Here is an 18,894-nt window from a genome sequence, read left to right on the forward strand (position 1 = left end):
CCCCACAACAAAGAATTATCTGGCCCCAAAGGCAACAGTGTCAAACTTTAGAATCTCTGAGAAAACTTAAGTTAGACCCTTTAAAATTCATATTATTCACTATTTTTTACCTAGAATTTGAATTTTATTTGGTCAGTCCTCTACCACTGAGTCCTAGGGAACAATGTTAAGTTTCCTAATTTGAGTAATTGTTTTCACAAGACAGACCCCTACAACTGAGAATTATCTTGTCCGGATGTCAGTAATGAATGACATTGTTCAGAAGTCATAGTCTAGATATGAGTTACCAACCAAGCTAACTTACTTTACAATAAAATTTGTTCTACCCACCCCCCATCATGTTCAGACAGTAAAGAGTCTGCCTGCAATGGAGGAGACTGTGGGTTCAATCCCTGGATTGGGAAGATCCCTTGGAGAATGGAACGGTGGCCCACTCCAGTATTCTTGCCTGCAGAGTTTCATGGATAGAGGAGCCTGGGGGGCTACAGTCCATGGGGTCACAAAGAGTTGGACACAGTGAGCTACTAACACTTTCACCCTGATCAATAACCTGGATGACAAACTGGAAGACACATTTCAAATCTCAAGTTCTTGAATTCCTCGGAGTTCCAGAGCAGGGTGAGAGCCCCTGGCCCATTGTCTATCCTGTCCCATGAGGGACCTCACATACCTATGTGTGGACACCCAGATTGCTCATCCCATCTCTGTCTACATGTCCAAAAAAGCCACTTTTATCTACCTTGTCATGGTGAAACTTTTCCACACCCACAGGTGGGCCCTCTGGAGGTCTGGACCAGGAAAGGGACTCATGCAGGTCCTGAAAGCAGGTTGAAGGCCGCCTGACAGGGGGAGTTCTGGAGTGTCCAGGGCTTGGACTGAGTTGTGACAGGAGTGCTGGGTAGGCAGTCCAATTGGGTCAGGGACTCGTCTTTAAGGACAAAATGGCTCTTTCCAATCATATAATTGTTGGAGGAGGCCATGGAGAGGAGGTGACGCTGGTTGACGTATAAGCTGAACCTTTCTTACCCTTCCCCTCTCTTCTGTACTCTGCCCTGTCTGTGGAATGTAAGTTCCACCCACAATCCCATGCTATTGGCAGCTGTTTCAAGGATGAATCCTTGAGAGAGTACGGTGTTGTTGAGGCCATCTTGCCTGAATAAATGAATTAACCCAGTGAGGACCTTTCTGGAAACTCTCAAGATTCTGGAGGGACAGTATGGAGATTTGTTTCCCATAGCCACCAACAAACCAGCTCTGTAAGTTCCTTTGTTTATAAAAACTGCCACCTCCCAATCTAGAGTGTTGCATCTTATTCTTTAGTCTCTTCTTACTCTACCTGTATGACCACCAATTTATAAACTGAGAATAATCTTAAATTGAAATTTGAGTTTTAAGATCTGATGATGCATAATCCTTTTTGAAAGTATAGGCATTTGTCATTTCTATTGATTATTTTATTAGTGCCATTGGGAAGAGGACTAGTGTTTTGTGTTACTGATTAAATAATAACTTGAAGAATTCAAAATATGGGGCTATTTTAAAGTTCTTATCGATAAATCACAGTTAAAATCATATCATAATTAAAGTCAAAAGTAGATTAAAAGTAAATACCTGGGTCTCCAGCAAACCCAGTAACATGTTCATTCATAGAGGCTGACTGTGTAAAGGGAAATATTAGTAAAAGAATGAATATAAAGAGAAAACTAAAGATCTGCTTCTTTGACTTTTATTTAAAATTAGTATATTTAAGAACTTCCTCAGTTCATGGTTTATAAATAAATTTTTATTCAGTAGTATCATTCATTTTACATATGAATGATAAATATAAGTGAAAAAGTTAGTTCAATCTTATCTATAAAAGTGATAAAAGCAATGATTAGCTTGAGTCTGATCTTAAATTTGCTCACAGAAAACTTAAAAGGAAAAATACTCCTGTTTATAAAATTGAAGTATATTATGTATATTTTTGAAAGTTCTTGAAATAGAATTTGCAGAAGCTTGATTGAACAGGTGGTAAGAGATACTTTATATGAGTTTTAAAAACAATTGTTTACTTCTAGGAAAAATATTCTTTTATATTTTGAGATCAACAGTTTGTTACTACAAGGAATCAGATCAGATCAGATCAGTCGCTCAGTCGTGTCCGACTCTTTGCGACCCCATGAATCCCATAACTCCAGGACTCCCTGTCCATCACCAACTCCTGGAGTTCACCCAGACTCACGTCCATCGAGTCAGTGATGCTATCCAGCCATCTCATCCTCTGTCGTCCCCTTCTCCTCCTGCCCCCAATCCCTCCCAGCATCAGAGTTTTTTCCAATGAGTCAGCTCTTCGCATGAGGTGGCCAAAGCACTGGAGTTTCAGCTTTAGCATCATTCCTTCCAAAGAAATTCCAGGGTTGATCTCCTTCAGAATGGACTGGTTGGATCTCCTTGCAGTCCAAGGGGCTCTCAAGAGTCTTCTCCAACACCAAAGTTCAAAAGCATCAATTCTTTGGCGCTCAGCCTTCTTCACAGTCCAACTCTCACATCCATACATGACCACAGGAAAAACCATAGCCTTGACTATACGAACCTTTGTTGGCAAAGTAATGTCTCTGCTTTTGAATATGCTATCTAGGTTGGTCATAACTTTCCTTCCAAGTAGTAAGTGTCTTTTAATTTCATGGCTGCAGTCACCATCTGCAGTGATTTTGGAGCCCCCCAAAAATAAAGTCTGCCACTGTTGCCACTGTTTCCCCATCTATTTCCCATGAAGTGGTGGGACCGGATGCCATGATCTTCGTTTTCTGAATGTTGAGCTTTAAGCCAACTTTTTCACTCTCCTCTTTCAATTTCATCAAGAGGCTTTTGAGTTCCTCTTCACTTTCTGCCATCAGGGTGGTGTCATCTGCATATCTGAGGTTATTGATATTTCTCCCGGCAATCTTGATTCCAGTTTGTGTTTCTTCCAGTCCAGTGTTTCTCATGATGTAGTCTGCATATAAGTTAAATAAACAGGGTGACAATATACAGCCTTGACGAACTCCTTTTCCTATTTGGAACCAGTCTGTTGTTTCATGTCCAGTTCTAACTGTTGCTTCCTGACCTGTATACAAATTTCTCAAGAGGCAGATCAGGTGATCTGGTATTCCCATCTCTTTCAGAATTTTCTACAGTTTATTGTGATCCACACAGTCAAAGGCTTTGGCATAGTCAATAAAGCAGAAATAGATGTTTTTCTGGAACTCTCTTGCTTTTTCAATGATCCAGCAGATGTTGGCAATTTGATCTCTGGTTCCTCTGCCTTTTCTAAAAGCAGCTTGAACATCAGGAAGTTCATGGTTCACGTATTGCTGAAGCCTGGCTTGGAGAATTTTGAGCATTACTTTACTAGCATGTGAGATGAGTGCAATTGTGCGGTAGTTTGAGCATTCTTTGGCATTGCCTTTCTTTGGGATTGGAATGAAAACTGACCTTTTCCAGTCCTGTGGCCACTGCTGAGTTTTCCAAATTTGCTGGCATATTGAGTGCAGCGCTTTCACAGCATCATCTTTCAGGATTTGGAATAGCTCAACTGGAATTCCATCACCTCCACTAGCTTTGTTCCTAGTGATACTTTCTAAGGCCCACTTGACTTCACATTCCAGGATGTCTGGCTCTAGGTGAGTGATCACACCATCGTGATTATCTGGGTCATGAAGATCTTTTTTGTACAGTTCTTCTGTGTATTCTTGCCATCTCTTCTTAATATCTTCTGCTTCTGTTAGGTCCATACCATTTCTGTCTTTTATTGAGCTCATCTTTGAATGAAATGTTCCTTTGGTATCTCTGATTTTCTTGAAGAGATCCCTAGTTTTTCCCATTCTGTTGTTTTCCTCTATTTCTTTACAAGGAATACAGAGTGCTATGAGGATCCAGTTTGAGATGCTAAGAAAAATATCTAAAAAGCTTGAAGCATGTGTGTGTGTGTGTGTGTGTGTGTGTGAAAGGAAGGACAGAGTAGAGAAGAGAGGATGGAGTTAGGCAGCAGCAACTTAAACTTTATTGGATTAACACATGTTAACTTAGTAGGCATTTTTCAGTCCTCTTTAAAAACATGCTGTTTATAATTTTCTACTTTTTACATTTCCTTTAAAAAGCACCCTTCTCGTGTTCTTTATTAAGATTTAGAAATGACAGTCACAGCAAACAGTCATAGTTTTGTCATATTTTGTTATATGGGTTCTGTGAAAAGTATTTTTAAGAGACACATAAAAAGAACATCCTGCTAAGTTCCACGAAACAGAGAAATAGTTGGCATCCGTGATGCCTGTGAAACAAAAGGAAACATGGTATGAATCACTTGGATACCAAGGGAACTGAGCCTCTTCAAAAGCAAGATAGAACAGCAAGAAACCAAGAAAAAGAGGGAAAGGATCTTATTTTTACATGTGAACAGATTCACTTTTGTATATAATCTAAAATGTTTTAGCATAAGTTAACCTCTAAAATATAGTATAATCATTACTGATAGATTTTATCTTTCCAGGTTGTTTTCCAGGAGCATTGAGCTGACTAGTTATGTTTATATCTGGGAGAACTACAGACTCATTAGTTTGCCTTGGGATTCTCCATGGACTTGGTATTTAACTTTCTTGGGAGTTGACTTTGGTTACTACTGGTTCCATCGTATGGCTCATGGTAAGTTCCAAACCAAGGCTTTATTGCTACTGAACTTACGTTGAACTGTGTTTGCCACTTAGTTGGTATTCAGTAAATATTTATTGAATGAATGACTAAATGAATAACTTATTTACAGTATCTAAAGATTAACAATGAAAATTTACTTTGCATTTTAAATGGAAACAATCTGAAGTCATTGTTGAAAAATGTGAAATTACTAGAGGTACATATTTCACACTTCTTATATATAATGTATTTTTGTTAAACCCTTTAGAAAGTCCTGGCTATTGGATCACTTCACATCCCAATTATCTAGGGTCATTCAGAAGAGCTTTGTAACAGCACGGAATCCTAGCTAACGTGCTGTCATGTAAGCCTGATTCAAGTTCTTGGCTGTGTTGCCATGTTACAAATGAAAATGCAATCAGCTAAGGCGCTAGTCATAATGCACTTGAGTGTGACCACAGCTTTGCACAATTTCTCATCTGGTATAAAACCTTCATATTGTACTGGTTCACTGAGTTTGCTTGTGTGGATTCTTGGCTGCACTTTCCAAAGAAAGGTTTTGTTATGGAAAGGAAAATGGAGGAGCACGGAGCTGTCTAAATCTCTTACTGGAATAAGCTGGGGTTGAAGAATGATTGTAGAGGTAAGGTGAGCTAGTGGTCTGAAAGGAGGAAGGAGGCATGCAAAAGTATTTCTACAAGGAAATGGAGCAAAGTGCTAATTTGGGCAATCTACTGAGGAATTGAACTCAGGATTTCAGTGGGTAGTTGGGTTGAGTGGGTGGGGAGGAAGGAAGGAAGAGGAAGAAACCTGGAATAATAATACAAAATAGACGGGGGATGGAAAGGAGAGCCCCGGAGATCAGAGTGAATAACTGAGCTATGTGTGTGGGAGTATGTGTGACTAAATGTCCTTGCCAAGCAAGGATGAAGGAAATAGGAGTAGCACAGGCAGCATCAGGCTAAAGGCAGCTAAACTTTACACACGGTGTTATTTTGTTAAGCACTTTAAATGTGACATTTAATGACACTGTAAAGAGTGTTAATTCAGTAAAACAATTTGGAGGGAACAGATAAACTAGAAAAAGTTGTTTGTTTTGTGTGTGATAACCTTTGCCTTTGAAAATAGTAGATCATCTCCTGACATCATTTCCTTGTATATAAATGAAAGAGGATACTCCCAAATTGAACATGATTAAGAATAAAATAGGGTCTACGCAGTAAATTTTGTATTTCATTTCAAAACAGTAGTTTTCTCCCTGAAGCAAACCCATTGGCAATTTCCCTCACTTTCTGTTGTAGCAAATGGGTAATGCAGAAAGCATTTACACTGTATTAGTTAATTTCAGGAACTTTCTAATATCACACTGTCCTGTACAGATGTGTTTGTTTGGAAAATCTGCAAATTCGCTTAATCTTTGAAAGTCCATTATAACAGAAAACAAAGAACCAACAAAATATAACCAAATATAAAATGTTTAGAAATATGTTGATTGTAAGTGCTCTCAGGGAAGAGCAATAAAATAAAATAATATGTTAAAAACATGGAATCAAAGTTGTTTAAAGTATGCTTCCCATTAGAAAATTTTGAATCAAATCCAGTAAAGGCAGCCATTAAAAAAATCTGAAACCTTCTGGAAAAACACTCACCACTTTCAGGCCATGAAGCTTAATCATAAGTTCAAAGACTTTTGACTTGTGATGGAAAGCTAGTTGGAAAAAAAAAAAAACAACTATGTAGTTAAATGTGTCAAATTTCAATGAAACAATCAATTTTTAAATTTTATATGATAATGCAAAATATTAAAATAGGGTTTTAGAAATCTAAATCTGTAGACATACAGACTGAGAAGATAAAGCCAGTAATATCAAATTTTTTTAGTCTATTGGATTACTGAGCAATTAATTGGTTAAATTTATTTCAACTGAAAAGTTGAACAGTTCTAAAGTCTTAATGTTGTCTTAAAATATTTTTTAAGACCCTGCTTTTTCTACTTAATGTGTTACTTTCCTTTCACTGTTTGCAATAAAATGACATAATAAAAGTATACTCCACATTTGCTGAATGTTAAATGCTATGACTTTTGAAGAAACAGTTTACTATATATTGAAAATTTTGTTTTTACATGCATTTAAATCACTTCTTTATAAGCTACATTATTGCTAAGTGTTTGTTGTTATTGCTGGTTTACTAGTTTGTTTTGCATACATGTAGAATTTTCTTCAATGGCACCCCACTCCAGTACTCTTGCCTGGAAATTCCCATGGACGGAGGAGCCTGGTGGGCTGCAGTCCACGGGGTCGCTAAGATTCGGGCACGACTGAGCGATTTCACTTTCACTTTTCACTTTCATGCATTGGAGAAGGGAATGGCAACCCACTCCAGTGTTCTTGCCTGGAGAATCCCAGGGACAGGGGAGCCTGGTGGGCTGCCGTCTATGGGGTCCCACAGAGTCGAACATGACTGAAGCGACTTAGCAGCAGCAGCAGCAGCAGAATTTTCTTACATTAAAGAGAGAGTTTCCTTCCCTGGTAGCTCAGCTGGTAAAGAATCCACCTACAACACAGGAGACCCTGATTTGATTCCTGGGTTGGGAAGATCCTCTGGAGAAGGGATAGGCTACCCACTACAGTATTATTGGGCTCAGATTGTAAAGATAGTAATGAATCCACCTGAAATACTGGAGACCCCAGTTCAGTTCCTGAGTTGGGAAGATCCTCTGGAGAAGGGATAGGCTACCCACTCCAGTATTATTGGGCTTCCCAGGTGGCTCAGATGATAAAGAATCTGCCTGTAGTGGAACAGACCTGGGTTTGATCCCTGGGCTGGGAAAATCCCCTGGAGAAGGGACCAGGCTACCCACTGCAGTATTCTTGCCTATAGAATTCCATGGACCAGGGAGCCTGACAGGCTACATTCCATGTGGTTGCAAAGAATTGGGCAATGAGTGAGTGACTTTCACTTTTTGTATTTGTAGGAAAGTTTAAAAAACCTTGAATTCCATCTCTGTCTCTATGAAAAATGGCAGAGGATTATTTGAGGCTATATGTATTCTTTATATGTCATTCCCTTTTCCCCTGGAAAAAATGAGAAAGAAATTGATAACTTATCAATTTACACAGAAACAAGAGTTGTGCAATAATTATCCTACAGTGCTTTGACTACTTTAGAAAGATGGAATGATAACATTAAGTAGGTCTTAAAGTAACTTCTTACATGCTTAGTCTCCTTTACAGAAAGCTACATTATTTTTCTTTGTACTTCCTATTAGTTGTACTAAACATGTAATAAGAAAAAGAGTAAAGATTTTTAAGGGAACTTTTAAAATATAAATGATTATTTCTTGAGGGGCAGCCAGAATGAGCCTTCCAGGGTGCTGGTAATAGACTTGAGTGTGATAATAGACTTGTAGTTATATGAGTGTATATTCTTGTAAAAATTTATCAGTTTGTACATTTAAAGTTTATGTACTTTATCACTGGACTTCCCTGATAGCTCAGTTGGTAAAGCATCTGCCTGCAATGCAGGAGACCCTTGTTTGATTCGTGGGTTGGGAAGGTCCCCTGGAGAAGGGAAAGCTACGTACTTCAGTATTCTGGCCTGGAGAATTCCATGGACTGTATAGACAATAGACTTGTAGTTTTATTTGGGCTCCAAAATCACTGCAGATGGTGAGTGCAGCCATGAAATTAAAAGACGCTTACTCCTTGGAAGGAAAGTTATGACCAACCTAGATAGCATATTCAAAAGCAGAGACATTATTTTGCTAAGAAAGGTTCGTATAGTCAAGGCTATGGTTTTTCCTGTGGTCGTGTATGGATGTGAGAGTTGGACTGTGAAGAAGGCTGAGCACCGAAGAATTGATGCTTTTGAACTGTGGTGTTGGAGAAGACTCTTGAGAGTCCTTTGGACTGCAAGGAGATCCAACCAGTCCATTCTGAAGGAGATCAGCCCTGGGATTTCTTTGGAAGGAATGATGCTAAAGCTGAAACTCCAGTACTTTGGCCACCTGATGCGAAGAGCTGACTCATTGGAAAAGACTCTGATGCTGGGAGGGATTGGGGGCAGGAGGAGAAGGGGACGACAGAGGATGAGATGGCTGGATGGCATCACTGACTCAATGGACGTCAGTCTGAGTGAGCTCTGGGAGTTGGTGATGGACAGGGAGGCCTGGCGTGCTGTGATTCATGGGGTCGCAAAGAGTCGGACACGACTGAGTGACTGAACTGATATACTTGTAAAAATGTATTAATTTGTACATTTAAAGATGTACTTTATCTACACCTCAATAAAATGTTAAGCTAGTAAATAACGCCACCAATGTACTTTCTGCTGAATAGTCAGAATGATACAATGAGTAAATAAATTTAAAAATAGGAATCAAGAAGTTATGTTTTGTGACAGTAAGCATAAACATATGACCTTACACAGATTTTACTGCATTAGTTTCTGTAACTAAAGATGGTGCAAGTATCAGCTTGCCAGTCATTCATTGTATTGCCTCTCTTCCCCACATTCTTCTTTGCTATTTCTTGTCTTATCAGAGGTAGACCTCAGAGATGCTCCTCTTTTGCGAGTGACTTGTTGTTAGGTTCTGCAATTCAAAGGTCTGGTAGGACACAGCAAAGGCAGGACAAGAGGGAGGGGCTTTGTTTCTGTTTTCTGAAGTGCCGTTTTCTATCAACCCTTAACAGATGAATATGTGGGGAACCTCGTGGTGTTCATCTCGTGGTTAAGATGTAGCCTTTAGTGTCTGATGGACCCCTGTCCTCTAGGTGGCCAGTGGACTGGATGTATCCCACACCCTCTGGGGTCTACACCCTCTCGCAGTCTCTTTGTTCCCAGTAGAGTCCCTATGGGAGCACAACCTGTACAGAGATGCAGACTCTTAGACTTGGTGTTGGTCATGGTAAAGGGCTCTTTGAAACTTTTAAGTATTTGCCTCATTCAGTCTCCTTAAGATCTATGGGTAATATTTGTGTTCTACAGATTCTACTTCTGTGCTACTGACCTATACCTTGTTTAACTCTTTTAGTTAACTACCTTTTTACTAGTTAATAATTCAGTGCATTAACTTTACTTATTACAATGATCGTATGCTTTTTGTTTCCTGATTGGACCCTGACTGATGCAGTGAGCCTTCCCACATATTATATAGGGTTATAAATTAGAGTTCAGCTGGCTATAACCTTTACTATTTCCTTCTGAGGCATTGATCATACATTTAGACTGTAGCACTTGAGCCCAGTTCTGAAAGACAAGACATTGAAATATAAAATTGTTATAAAGAGAAACCTATACAATTTCCTCAAATTCTAGTTCTTTTACTCAACAAGTAAGCTGCCTTTACTTTTACTCAACAAGTAAACTCCTTAATTCATTTTCTATTTATTTATTCCTTTATCTAAACAAGGTGAGTGTTCACAATTTTTGTGTAATTAAACTTTTATTCCCACAAGTTTAGTGTCACTCAGCATTTGTATATGATTAATTAAGCTTTTCATTCCTAATTGAATTTTAAGGGGGTTAAATTTAGATAATTCTAATTTTCATTATTGTTTAAACAAGGCATAAGCAGATATATTGAACAGAATTTTTTTTTTTTTTTGGTTGGGAGATAGTGGCAGAAATGTAGTCTATATTGAAAAACCGGTTACTTAAGCATTCTTGTCTTTCTTTTTTTTAGCAACCAGTATTTTTGTAAGTCTTTGCCACATATTATGCCTCACTTACAAAAATATGTGACTGTATTTTTATTGAATCACTGAGGTGAAGTCCTCTCTTTATTTGCCTTGTTTATTGCTAGTCCTCTTGCTTTTTCCCCGTGATTTCTCACCTTCTCTCAGCCCTTGGAGGAGTCATCCTTCAGAGTATGTATAAAGGAAGCCTTGGAATTCCCATCACCGTGCCTATGACCTCCAATTTCTCATCATTACTTTCTGATAAGGAGCCTGGCACCTATGCTAACCATTTCCTCTGAGCTTCCCTGGTGTCTCAGGCAATAAATAATCTGCCTGCAATGTGGAAGACCCAGGTTCAGTCCCTGGGTGGGGAAGATCCCCAGGAGAAGGGAATGGCAGCCCAGTCCAGTATTCTTGCCTGGAGAATTTCATGGACAGAGGAGCCTGGTGAGTTCCAAGGGATCGCAAAGAGTCTGACACGACTGGACAACTAACACTTTGACATTTTCATTTCCATGACAAGGGCTATCTTATGACTAATATTAAACATTTATCCGCAGGAGCACTTCCAATGTGTATGCACTGAAATATTATCGTTATTTCCCCAAGAGAGCACCATTTGAAGGAAATTTCCCCTGGAAATAACTTATTTTATCACTGACAGCTGCAGTCACCCTTAAAGCCACAGTCTAAATTTCCTTTGTTGTCTTTATATTCTGTACATAGATAATGTATGAAAAGCACACTTGATACAAAGAATCTAGCCATGATCAGAGGGTTGAAAGTTAAGATCCTTTCAAATAGAGAATTCATACACTTGCTAATAAAGGATAGAACTTTCAGAAATCTTAATTAGCCTATTTCTGAACACTGATAACTATAGATATATGTCTGGGAATAGTTGGAAGTACTTGAGGATGACTTTAGTAATATTTTACAGAATTAATAAAGCTCTGAAATGAGTATTCAAAATGAAACTGAAAGACAGAGATAAAGATTAATTTATCAGCATTATCTGACATGACTGACTCTATTTAAGACAGCTGCTGCTGCTACTAAGTTGATGCAGTTGTGTCCGATTCTGTGCGACCCCATAGACGGCAGCCCATCAAGCTCCACCATCCCTGGGATTCTCCAGGCAAGAACACTGGAGCGGGTTGCCATTTCCTTCTCCGATGCATGAAAGTGAAAAGTGAAAGTGAAGTCGCTCAGTCGTGTCCGACTCTTAGGACCCCATGGACTGCAGCCCACCAGGCTCCTCCGTCCATGGGATTTTCCAGGCAAGAGTACTGGACTGGGCTGCCATTCCCTTCTCCTGGGGATCTTCCAGGAGATTTAAGACAGAGAATATGCTAATTTTCTTTTCCTGCTGAGCCTAGTACTCTTGCGTGTTACCTAGCAGAGCAATGGATTTTGAGTGAAGTTTAGGTGTGTAACTCTGTATGTGCACCTATGTACTATCCACATGACCTTGAGATTAACCTCTCTGATATAGATTTTATTTCCTTCCTATATTCCCCAGACTGTACACTTCATACCCATGACTTATTGATTTGAAACTGTAAGTTTGTAGCTCGTAGTCTCCCTCACCTATTTCTTTGGCACCGATTCTTAAATTTCCAAATCTCTGAATGTGCTGATTAACCTTTCTCAAAGTACTTACATAAAAACCAAATGGAATCCTGTTAAAAATTCATATTCCTGAAATGATGATGCTAGTATCAGGATTAATAACTAAAATTCAAGTATTATTGAAAGCCATTGGAAGAGCATCAAATGTAGTGGTAGAAACACATAGATTCTAGAGCCAAAATATTGGAAGATTCAGTATTCTCCAGATATGAATTCTTTCCAACTTGTCCCATAGATTCTGTTAATCCCTAATAAAAATCTTGCAAGTTATTTTGTGGATATTGACAAATTAATTATAAAGTTTACCTGGAGAGGCAAAAAGACTTAACACAGAATGTTGAAGAAGAAAACAATAGCCAACAAAACATTGGAGGAAAAGAAGAAACTTGGAAGATTGATGCCACCCATCTTCAAGACTTATGAGCCTATGAAGGTACAGAGGTCAAGACTATATGGTATTGCCAAAAGACAGACAAATATAGATCAATGGAACAGATTAGAGACCCTCAAATAGATCGGCGTAATTGTGGTTGGCAAAAACGAGCAAAGGCAATTCACTTAAACCAAGAAGAGTCTTTTCAACAAATAGTGCTGAAACAACAGGACATTTACATGTGAGAAGTAAATCTAGACACAGACTTTACAACCCTTCACAAAAGTTAAGCAGAATCTTAAACGTAAAACAAAACTATAAAACTCTTTGAAGATAACATGGGAGTAAATGTGTAAGTAAGATTTTGGGTGTTGAGATAACCTTTTAGGTACAACATCAAAGGCATGATCCATTAAAAAATTGATAAACTGGACTTCATTAAAATTCAAAACTTTTACTCTATGAGAGACAATGTCAAGAGGATGAGAAGACAAGCCAGATGGGAGAAAGTATTGGCAAAAGACACATCTGATAATAAACTGTTATCCAAAATGTACAAAAAACTATTACAGACTCTGTGGAGCTGGACTGCCTGGGTTCAGACTTTGGCTCTACAACTTACGGTGTAATATTGAGCAAGTTATGCCTCCTCTTATTTATCCTTATTTGTAAGATACAAATAACAATAGTGTAACCCACATAAGATCGTTGTGTGGTATAAATGAATTATAGTTGAGAAACGCTAAGGGCAGAGACTGATACATAATAAGTAAACAACTAAATATAAACTCATGTTGTCTGGTCTCTCTTTTTATGTAATACGTTATATATAATATATTTTTTTCAATTCTATTATATCTTTATTTATAAATGTATCTTTGTCATTGTAAAAGCAACATAATCACACTAAAAGATGAAAACCAGAAGCTTTTAAGTTTAATTAGGTCCCATTTGTTTATTTTTGCTTTTATTTCCAATATTCTGGGAGGTGGGTCATAGAGGATCCTGCTGTGATGTATGTCAGAGAGTGTTTTGCCTATGTTTTCCTCTAGGAGTTTTATAGTTTCTGTCCTTACATTTAGATCTTTAATCCATTTTGAGTTTATTTTTATGTATGGTGTTAGAAAGTGTTCTAGTTTCATTCTTTTTTTTTCAATTTTATTTTATTTTTAAACTTTACATAATTGTATTAGTTTTGCCAAATATCAAAATGAATCTGCCACAAGTAAACTGTCATGTTTCCCTTAAATGACAATTAATACATAGTCATTGTTAAAATATTTATCTTTTTTCACAACACGTAGTGAAGCTTACTTATTGTATACAGAGTCATTTTTTCTTATTGTTATATGGAGTTAATAATAATACTTCATGAAGGCTCTTGTAAAGATGCACTATATATTTGTAGGGTATATGTACAAAATGTATTATATAACATACACTGCATGTATGCATGCTAAGTCGCTTCAGTGGTGTCTAACTCTTTGCCACCCTGTGGGCTGTGCCCTGCCAGGCTCCTCTGTCTGTGGGATTCTTCAGGCAAGAATACTGGAGGGGGTCACCATGTCCTCCTCCAGGGGATCTTCCCAAACTAGGGATCAAACCCCAGTCTCTTAGGTCTCCTGCACTGGCAGGCAGGTTCTTTACCAATAGCGCCACCTGGAAGCCCATAACACTAACAACTAGAGAATTCTAGTTGTATCAGGTCATGTGGATTTTGATTTATCAATGTTAAAAAAATTGCCTCTGTATTTAATAATATGTATATATTAGAAAACGAACATTTCAGGCCTCACCCCTAGGTCAGATATATAGACAGTAGAGAACACTGCAAGACAGTGTTGTAGGTTTCCAGTGATAAAGATATGATATTAACAATCTTTCCCTAAATGATTGGTGTCAACTATAATAATAAAATTAGTGTCCTTTTATTTTAAAATTGTTTTTTTCCTGAAGTTAATATTAGGTAATTTGAAATTTTTTTGATAGATCAAATTTATCCATATTCCCGTTTACTTTAAACATCACTGTTTTTACCTTGCTCTTTTGGAAGAAACAAAATCTACTAGAATTTGTATTTATTACTTAGATTTTAAAGTTGCTTCTGTTGCCTTCTCAGCTTAATTAAATTTTAATTTATTAAAAGATTTTTCCAGCTTAGAGACTGAAATCTCTTTTTCCAGGACCTAGAAAATGACTTGAAAAAAAAATCTCTAAAACAGACATGTTCTTTCTTCTGTTACACAAATAGGTAATTTGACTTTGTCCTTTTTCTTACAGTTTAATGGCTTGTATTTCTTAGGATGCCTTCTTAAATGTAACTTTGTATTATAGGCATTTCAAAAGTATGTGTATAAATTTTTTTCCTCTCCAAATTCACACACTTATGTAGCTTATGATGCATCACTTTTTAAAACAAATGTTTATTGCGGCTCTGTGCCTTGGAGCTATTTGAAGCATTGAAGGGTACCCGTCCTCTCACATGAAGTGCTTATACCATGAGTTAAGTAAATAGTACAGGCAAGCCCCAGAAAAATGCACCAGATGTACAGGTGGTAGTCAAATCAACAAAAAATGTATCTCATTTCATTGTATCAGATTTATTTAGCAGTGCTCTCTTTTTCTTTAGAAATTTTGAAATATAGTGAGAAAATAAGTCATTATGCAGAATTTTAAAGCCTCCACCATAATAATAATATTGCTTAGGAAATAAACTAACTCAGAGTTAAAGAACAGAGTAAACTACAAATAAAGCATAAAACGTAGAAAATAAAATGAGTTTGAGTAGAAGATATTTAATGCAGGCAGTATGTATAAATCATGTTTATAACAATAATTTATAGTTTAAAAATTTACTAAAAAGAAGCAATGAAAGCAATAATATAAGAATAAAACTGGATAATGTTGTATAGGCACCTGAAGCTATCATCATGTGCTCAGTGACTAAGTTGTGTCTGACTCTTTGCAACCCCATGGACTGTAGCCTGCCAGGCTCCTCTGTCCATGGGATTTTTGAGGCAAGGGTACTGGAGTGGGTTGCCATGCTCTCCTCCAGGGGATCTTCCTGATCTGGGGATCGAACCTGCATCTCCTGCTTCTCCTGAATTGGCAGGTGGATTCTTTACCATTGAGCCACCATGGAAGCCCAAGTTATCATCATAGCTTATTTTTTTTGACTACATAAAGATCAGTGGGAAACTGGAATATGAACAGGGATAGACATAATTAATAATGTCAAGAAAAGAAGTTGATTAATATTTTATGAAAATGGAGATGGATATGACTATTGCATTGTAAAGAAATATGTAACCACAGCATAACGTGAGTTACTTGGAATGAGAATGCATACTTCTTTAGATCTTAACTACTCACCATCTTTTAGTGACTCTATATGGATAGTTTGGCATATACACAGATCAATAACTTCAACAGGGAGAACTAAAAGGTATCACTCTGTGTTGTTTTACCAAAAGTTTGTGAGTAAAGGGTAAGCACTGAACTTCACTAAAATTTAAATACAATTAGGATGTTCTGCAGGTGACAAGAAGTCTTGTCATTTTCAAATGCTGTGGGACTCCAGAGTCTGAATCTTCTGCACTTGAATTAGGTATAGTAAACAAAAATATCAGTGAATATATTGAATATATGAAAGCCAAGTAAGTATCAGAACATCTCATCCTGTTAGGTATTGAAAACCTGTCACCTTATAATATAATACTAATACCGTGTGAAATTTACTGAGTTCTTTTTCATTGTTTCCATTGCTTCATATATGTTTTCATATTTAATTAGAACAACTAGGTGATGAGTTCTATCATCGTACTTTATGAAAGAGGAAACTAAAACCAATATTATTTAAGTAACTTGCCCTACTCTCAGTGTTGACATGCCACAGCATGGATATTTTGACTGAAGTCATTGATTAGAGTCTCTTAGGTTTGTCATTACCCTAAGATCTTAATACAATTATTTTTTAAATTTATTTTTAATTGGAGGATAACTGCTTTTCAGTGTTGTGTTGGTTTCTGCCATACAGCAATGTGAATTGGTCAAAATATGCATATGTCCCCTCCCTCTTGAACCTCCACCCCCCCAACCTCGTCCCACCCTTTGAGGTTGTCACAGAGCTCCAGCTTGAGCTCCCTGTGCCTATTCAGCAGCTTCCCACTGGCTATCTTTTTAAAATTAATTTTAATTAATAAGACATGTACTAATATCATCATTTGTCCAATCTACTTTGTTGTTGGTGTGTTTAAAATCCTCAGTTACATTGGTAGGAAAGAAAATGTAGTAACTTGGTTATTGACGTGTCAAAAAATTTATAGAAAATGAGACTTAACCTCCAACAGAATACCGCAGGGCTCACTATCTTTCTGTCCTTATGCAATTAGTATTACATTCATTGTGTTGTCCCGTCAGGCCTTGAGCACATTGTTAGCTGACTGATTGTGCTGGAATGCTTTTTGTGGGTTCATGTTAGAATCGCCTTAAAGGCTTTAAAAAACATATTGATACCTAGCCTAGAAACGAAACCACTTAAATTAGAATCTCTGCGGGAGCGCCTTGGGCTTAGTTGTGTTTGTTGTCTTGTAAAATGGTCCACATTCTAGATATATCTATTTTCTTTCAGTGTTTCTTTCAGTTCTTTCTTTACCATCTGTCCTGAGTAATCTGATGGATGTTAGCTCTGGACTCTAGATTGATTAGAGCCAGGGTCAATATTTGTGGCAAGAATAGTTCATAAATGACATTAGGTACTTCAGATCAGATGCCTGTAAAACAAGTTGCCACAGATCATTAGGTAAGATTGTGAAAGATTATGATTGCTTTAGTCAAAACACGTAAAGTTACACATTTTCCTTTGTAGTTAGTAAGAAATCAATACATAAATGCATATCTGTAATTTTTTCATATAGCTGTGTGTGAAATAAACTTATGACAAATTTCTAGAAAAATTGTTGCATAGCCACTTTGATTCAGTCAGCTGAGGAAAAACAGATTTTCCTATTGACCTTTGAGAATTTAATCAGTTTTCAAAAATTAGCATTGTTTTAAAAGCAATTAGCAGTTAGTCTATACTTTGGCACATCAGTTCACTTCAGTCACTCAGTCCTGTCTGACTCTTTGTGACCCCATGGACTGCAACAGGCCAGGTTTCCCTGTCCATCACCAACTTCAGGAGCTTGCTCAAACTCATGTCCATCAAGTCAGTGATGCCATCCAACCTCTGTCACCCCCTTTTATTCCTGACTTCAATCTTTCCCAGCATCAGAGTCTTTTCCAATGAGTCAGTTCTTCACATCAGGTGGCCAAATTATTGAATCTTCAGCTTCAGCATCAGTCCTTCTGATGAATCTTCAGGACTGATTTCCTTTAGGGTTGACTTGTTTGATCTCTTTATAGTCCAAGGGACTCTCAAGAATCTTCTCTAACACCATAGTTCAAAAGCATCAATTCTTTGGCGCTGAGCTTTCTTTATGGTCCAACTCTGACATCTATATGACTACTGGAAAAACTATAGCTTTGACACAATGGATCTGTCCTGTTCCCAATAAACCTGTCATATAATGATTTCAGCTTCCACTTTTAAAAATTGTTTGGGTCAGTTATCATTATGAGGGTTTTATGATGACTTTAAAAAAAAAATCTATTACTTCTCCTACAATTTAGTCTACAGTTGTCTGTCTCTATTAGTGGACAGATGTAGAACATATATATATATATATACATACACACACACACACACACACACACACATATATATATGTACACATGCATGCTGTGATGTTCTGTCACCCATGTAGACAGTCAGTGTCTGTTCTTTCAGATAAAGGCTTTGTTCTTTTACTGTACGGAAGCAAATGGAGCATATGCCTTCATCCTCTTATATTCCTTTCTCCAGAGCCAGATAAGAATTCAGATTACTTGTTTTTATACTTACTGATATCCCGGGGAAAAAGGTAAAGGAGAGTTTATAAAACCTGGACAGAAAAAGGATATAACTCTTTCAGTTGTCCCAAGGGCTGAATCTCGGCTGAAATAACTGACAGTTTTTGGACATACAGAAGGAAATGATGAGTTAGGCTAAATGTCCAGATGTGTGTTCAACAGACGTATAAGGTTACGTCTTAAAAGACAAGAAATGCAATACCTGTATTTTTAGAGAGGAAGTTATAAATAGTAAATACATAGCTTCTGTTAACTGTAGTCCAACCCTTAAAGACCTTAAAGTAACAAATACTTTTTTTCATCTCTACAGTATTTAGCAGTGCTTTAAAAAGTCCTTATGTAAGTAAAACCAGATCAAAAAAGATCATACTGCTGCTGCTGCTGCTAAGTCACTTCAGTCGTGTCCGACTCTTCGCGACCCCATGTACTGCAGCGCACCAGGTTCCTCAGTCCATGGGATTTTCCAGGCAAGAGTACTGGAGTGGGTTGCCATTGCTGGATTGAATTAAATGAGGAATTAAAATATGATCATTCTTGTTTTATTATCTTTAATATGTGGTTGTACATTTTTGATGAATTTGTTTTTACTGTAAAATAAAAGTAGGGGGA

At 37.5% G+C, this 18,894-nt stretch overlaps 1 protein-coding gene across 1 annotated transcript in view; it reads left to right on the plus strand.

Annotated features, from left to right (window-relative positions):
- The window catches only part of AGMO (alkylglycerol monooxygenase), a 390,797-nt gene that overhangs the window by 12,427 nt on the left and 359,476 nt on the right, over positions 1-18,894 (plus strand). The window contains exon 3 of the mRNA XM_005897366.2: positions 4,511-4,662. Coding sequence (XP_005897428.1) covers positions 4,511-4,662 — 152 coding nt within the window. The remainder of the gene's footprint in view (positions 1-4,510; positions 4,663-18,894) is intronic.

Source organism: Bos mutus, chromosome 4 (genome assembly GCF_027580195.1).
Source record: "Bos mutus isolate GX-2022 chromosome 4, NWIPB_WYAK_1.1, whole genome shotgun sequence".
NCBI classification, from domain to species: Eukaryota; Metazoa; Chordata; class Mammalia; order Artiodactyla; family Bovidae; genus Bos; species Bos mutus.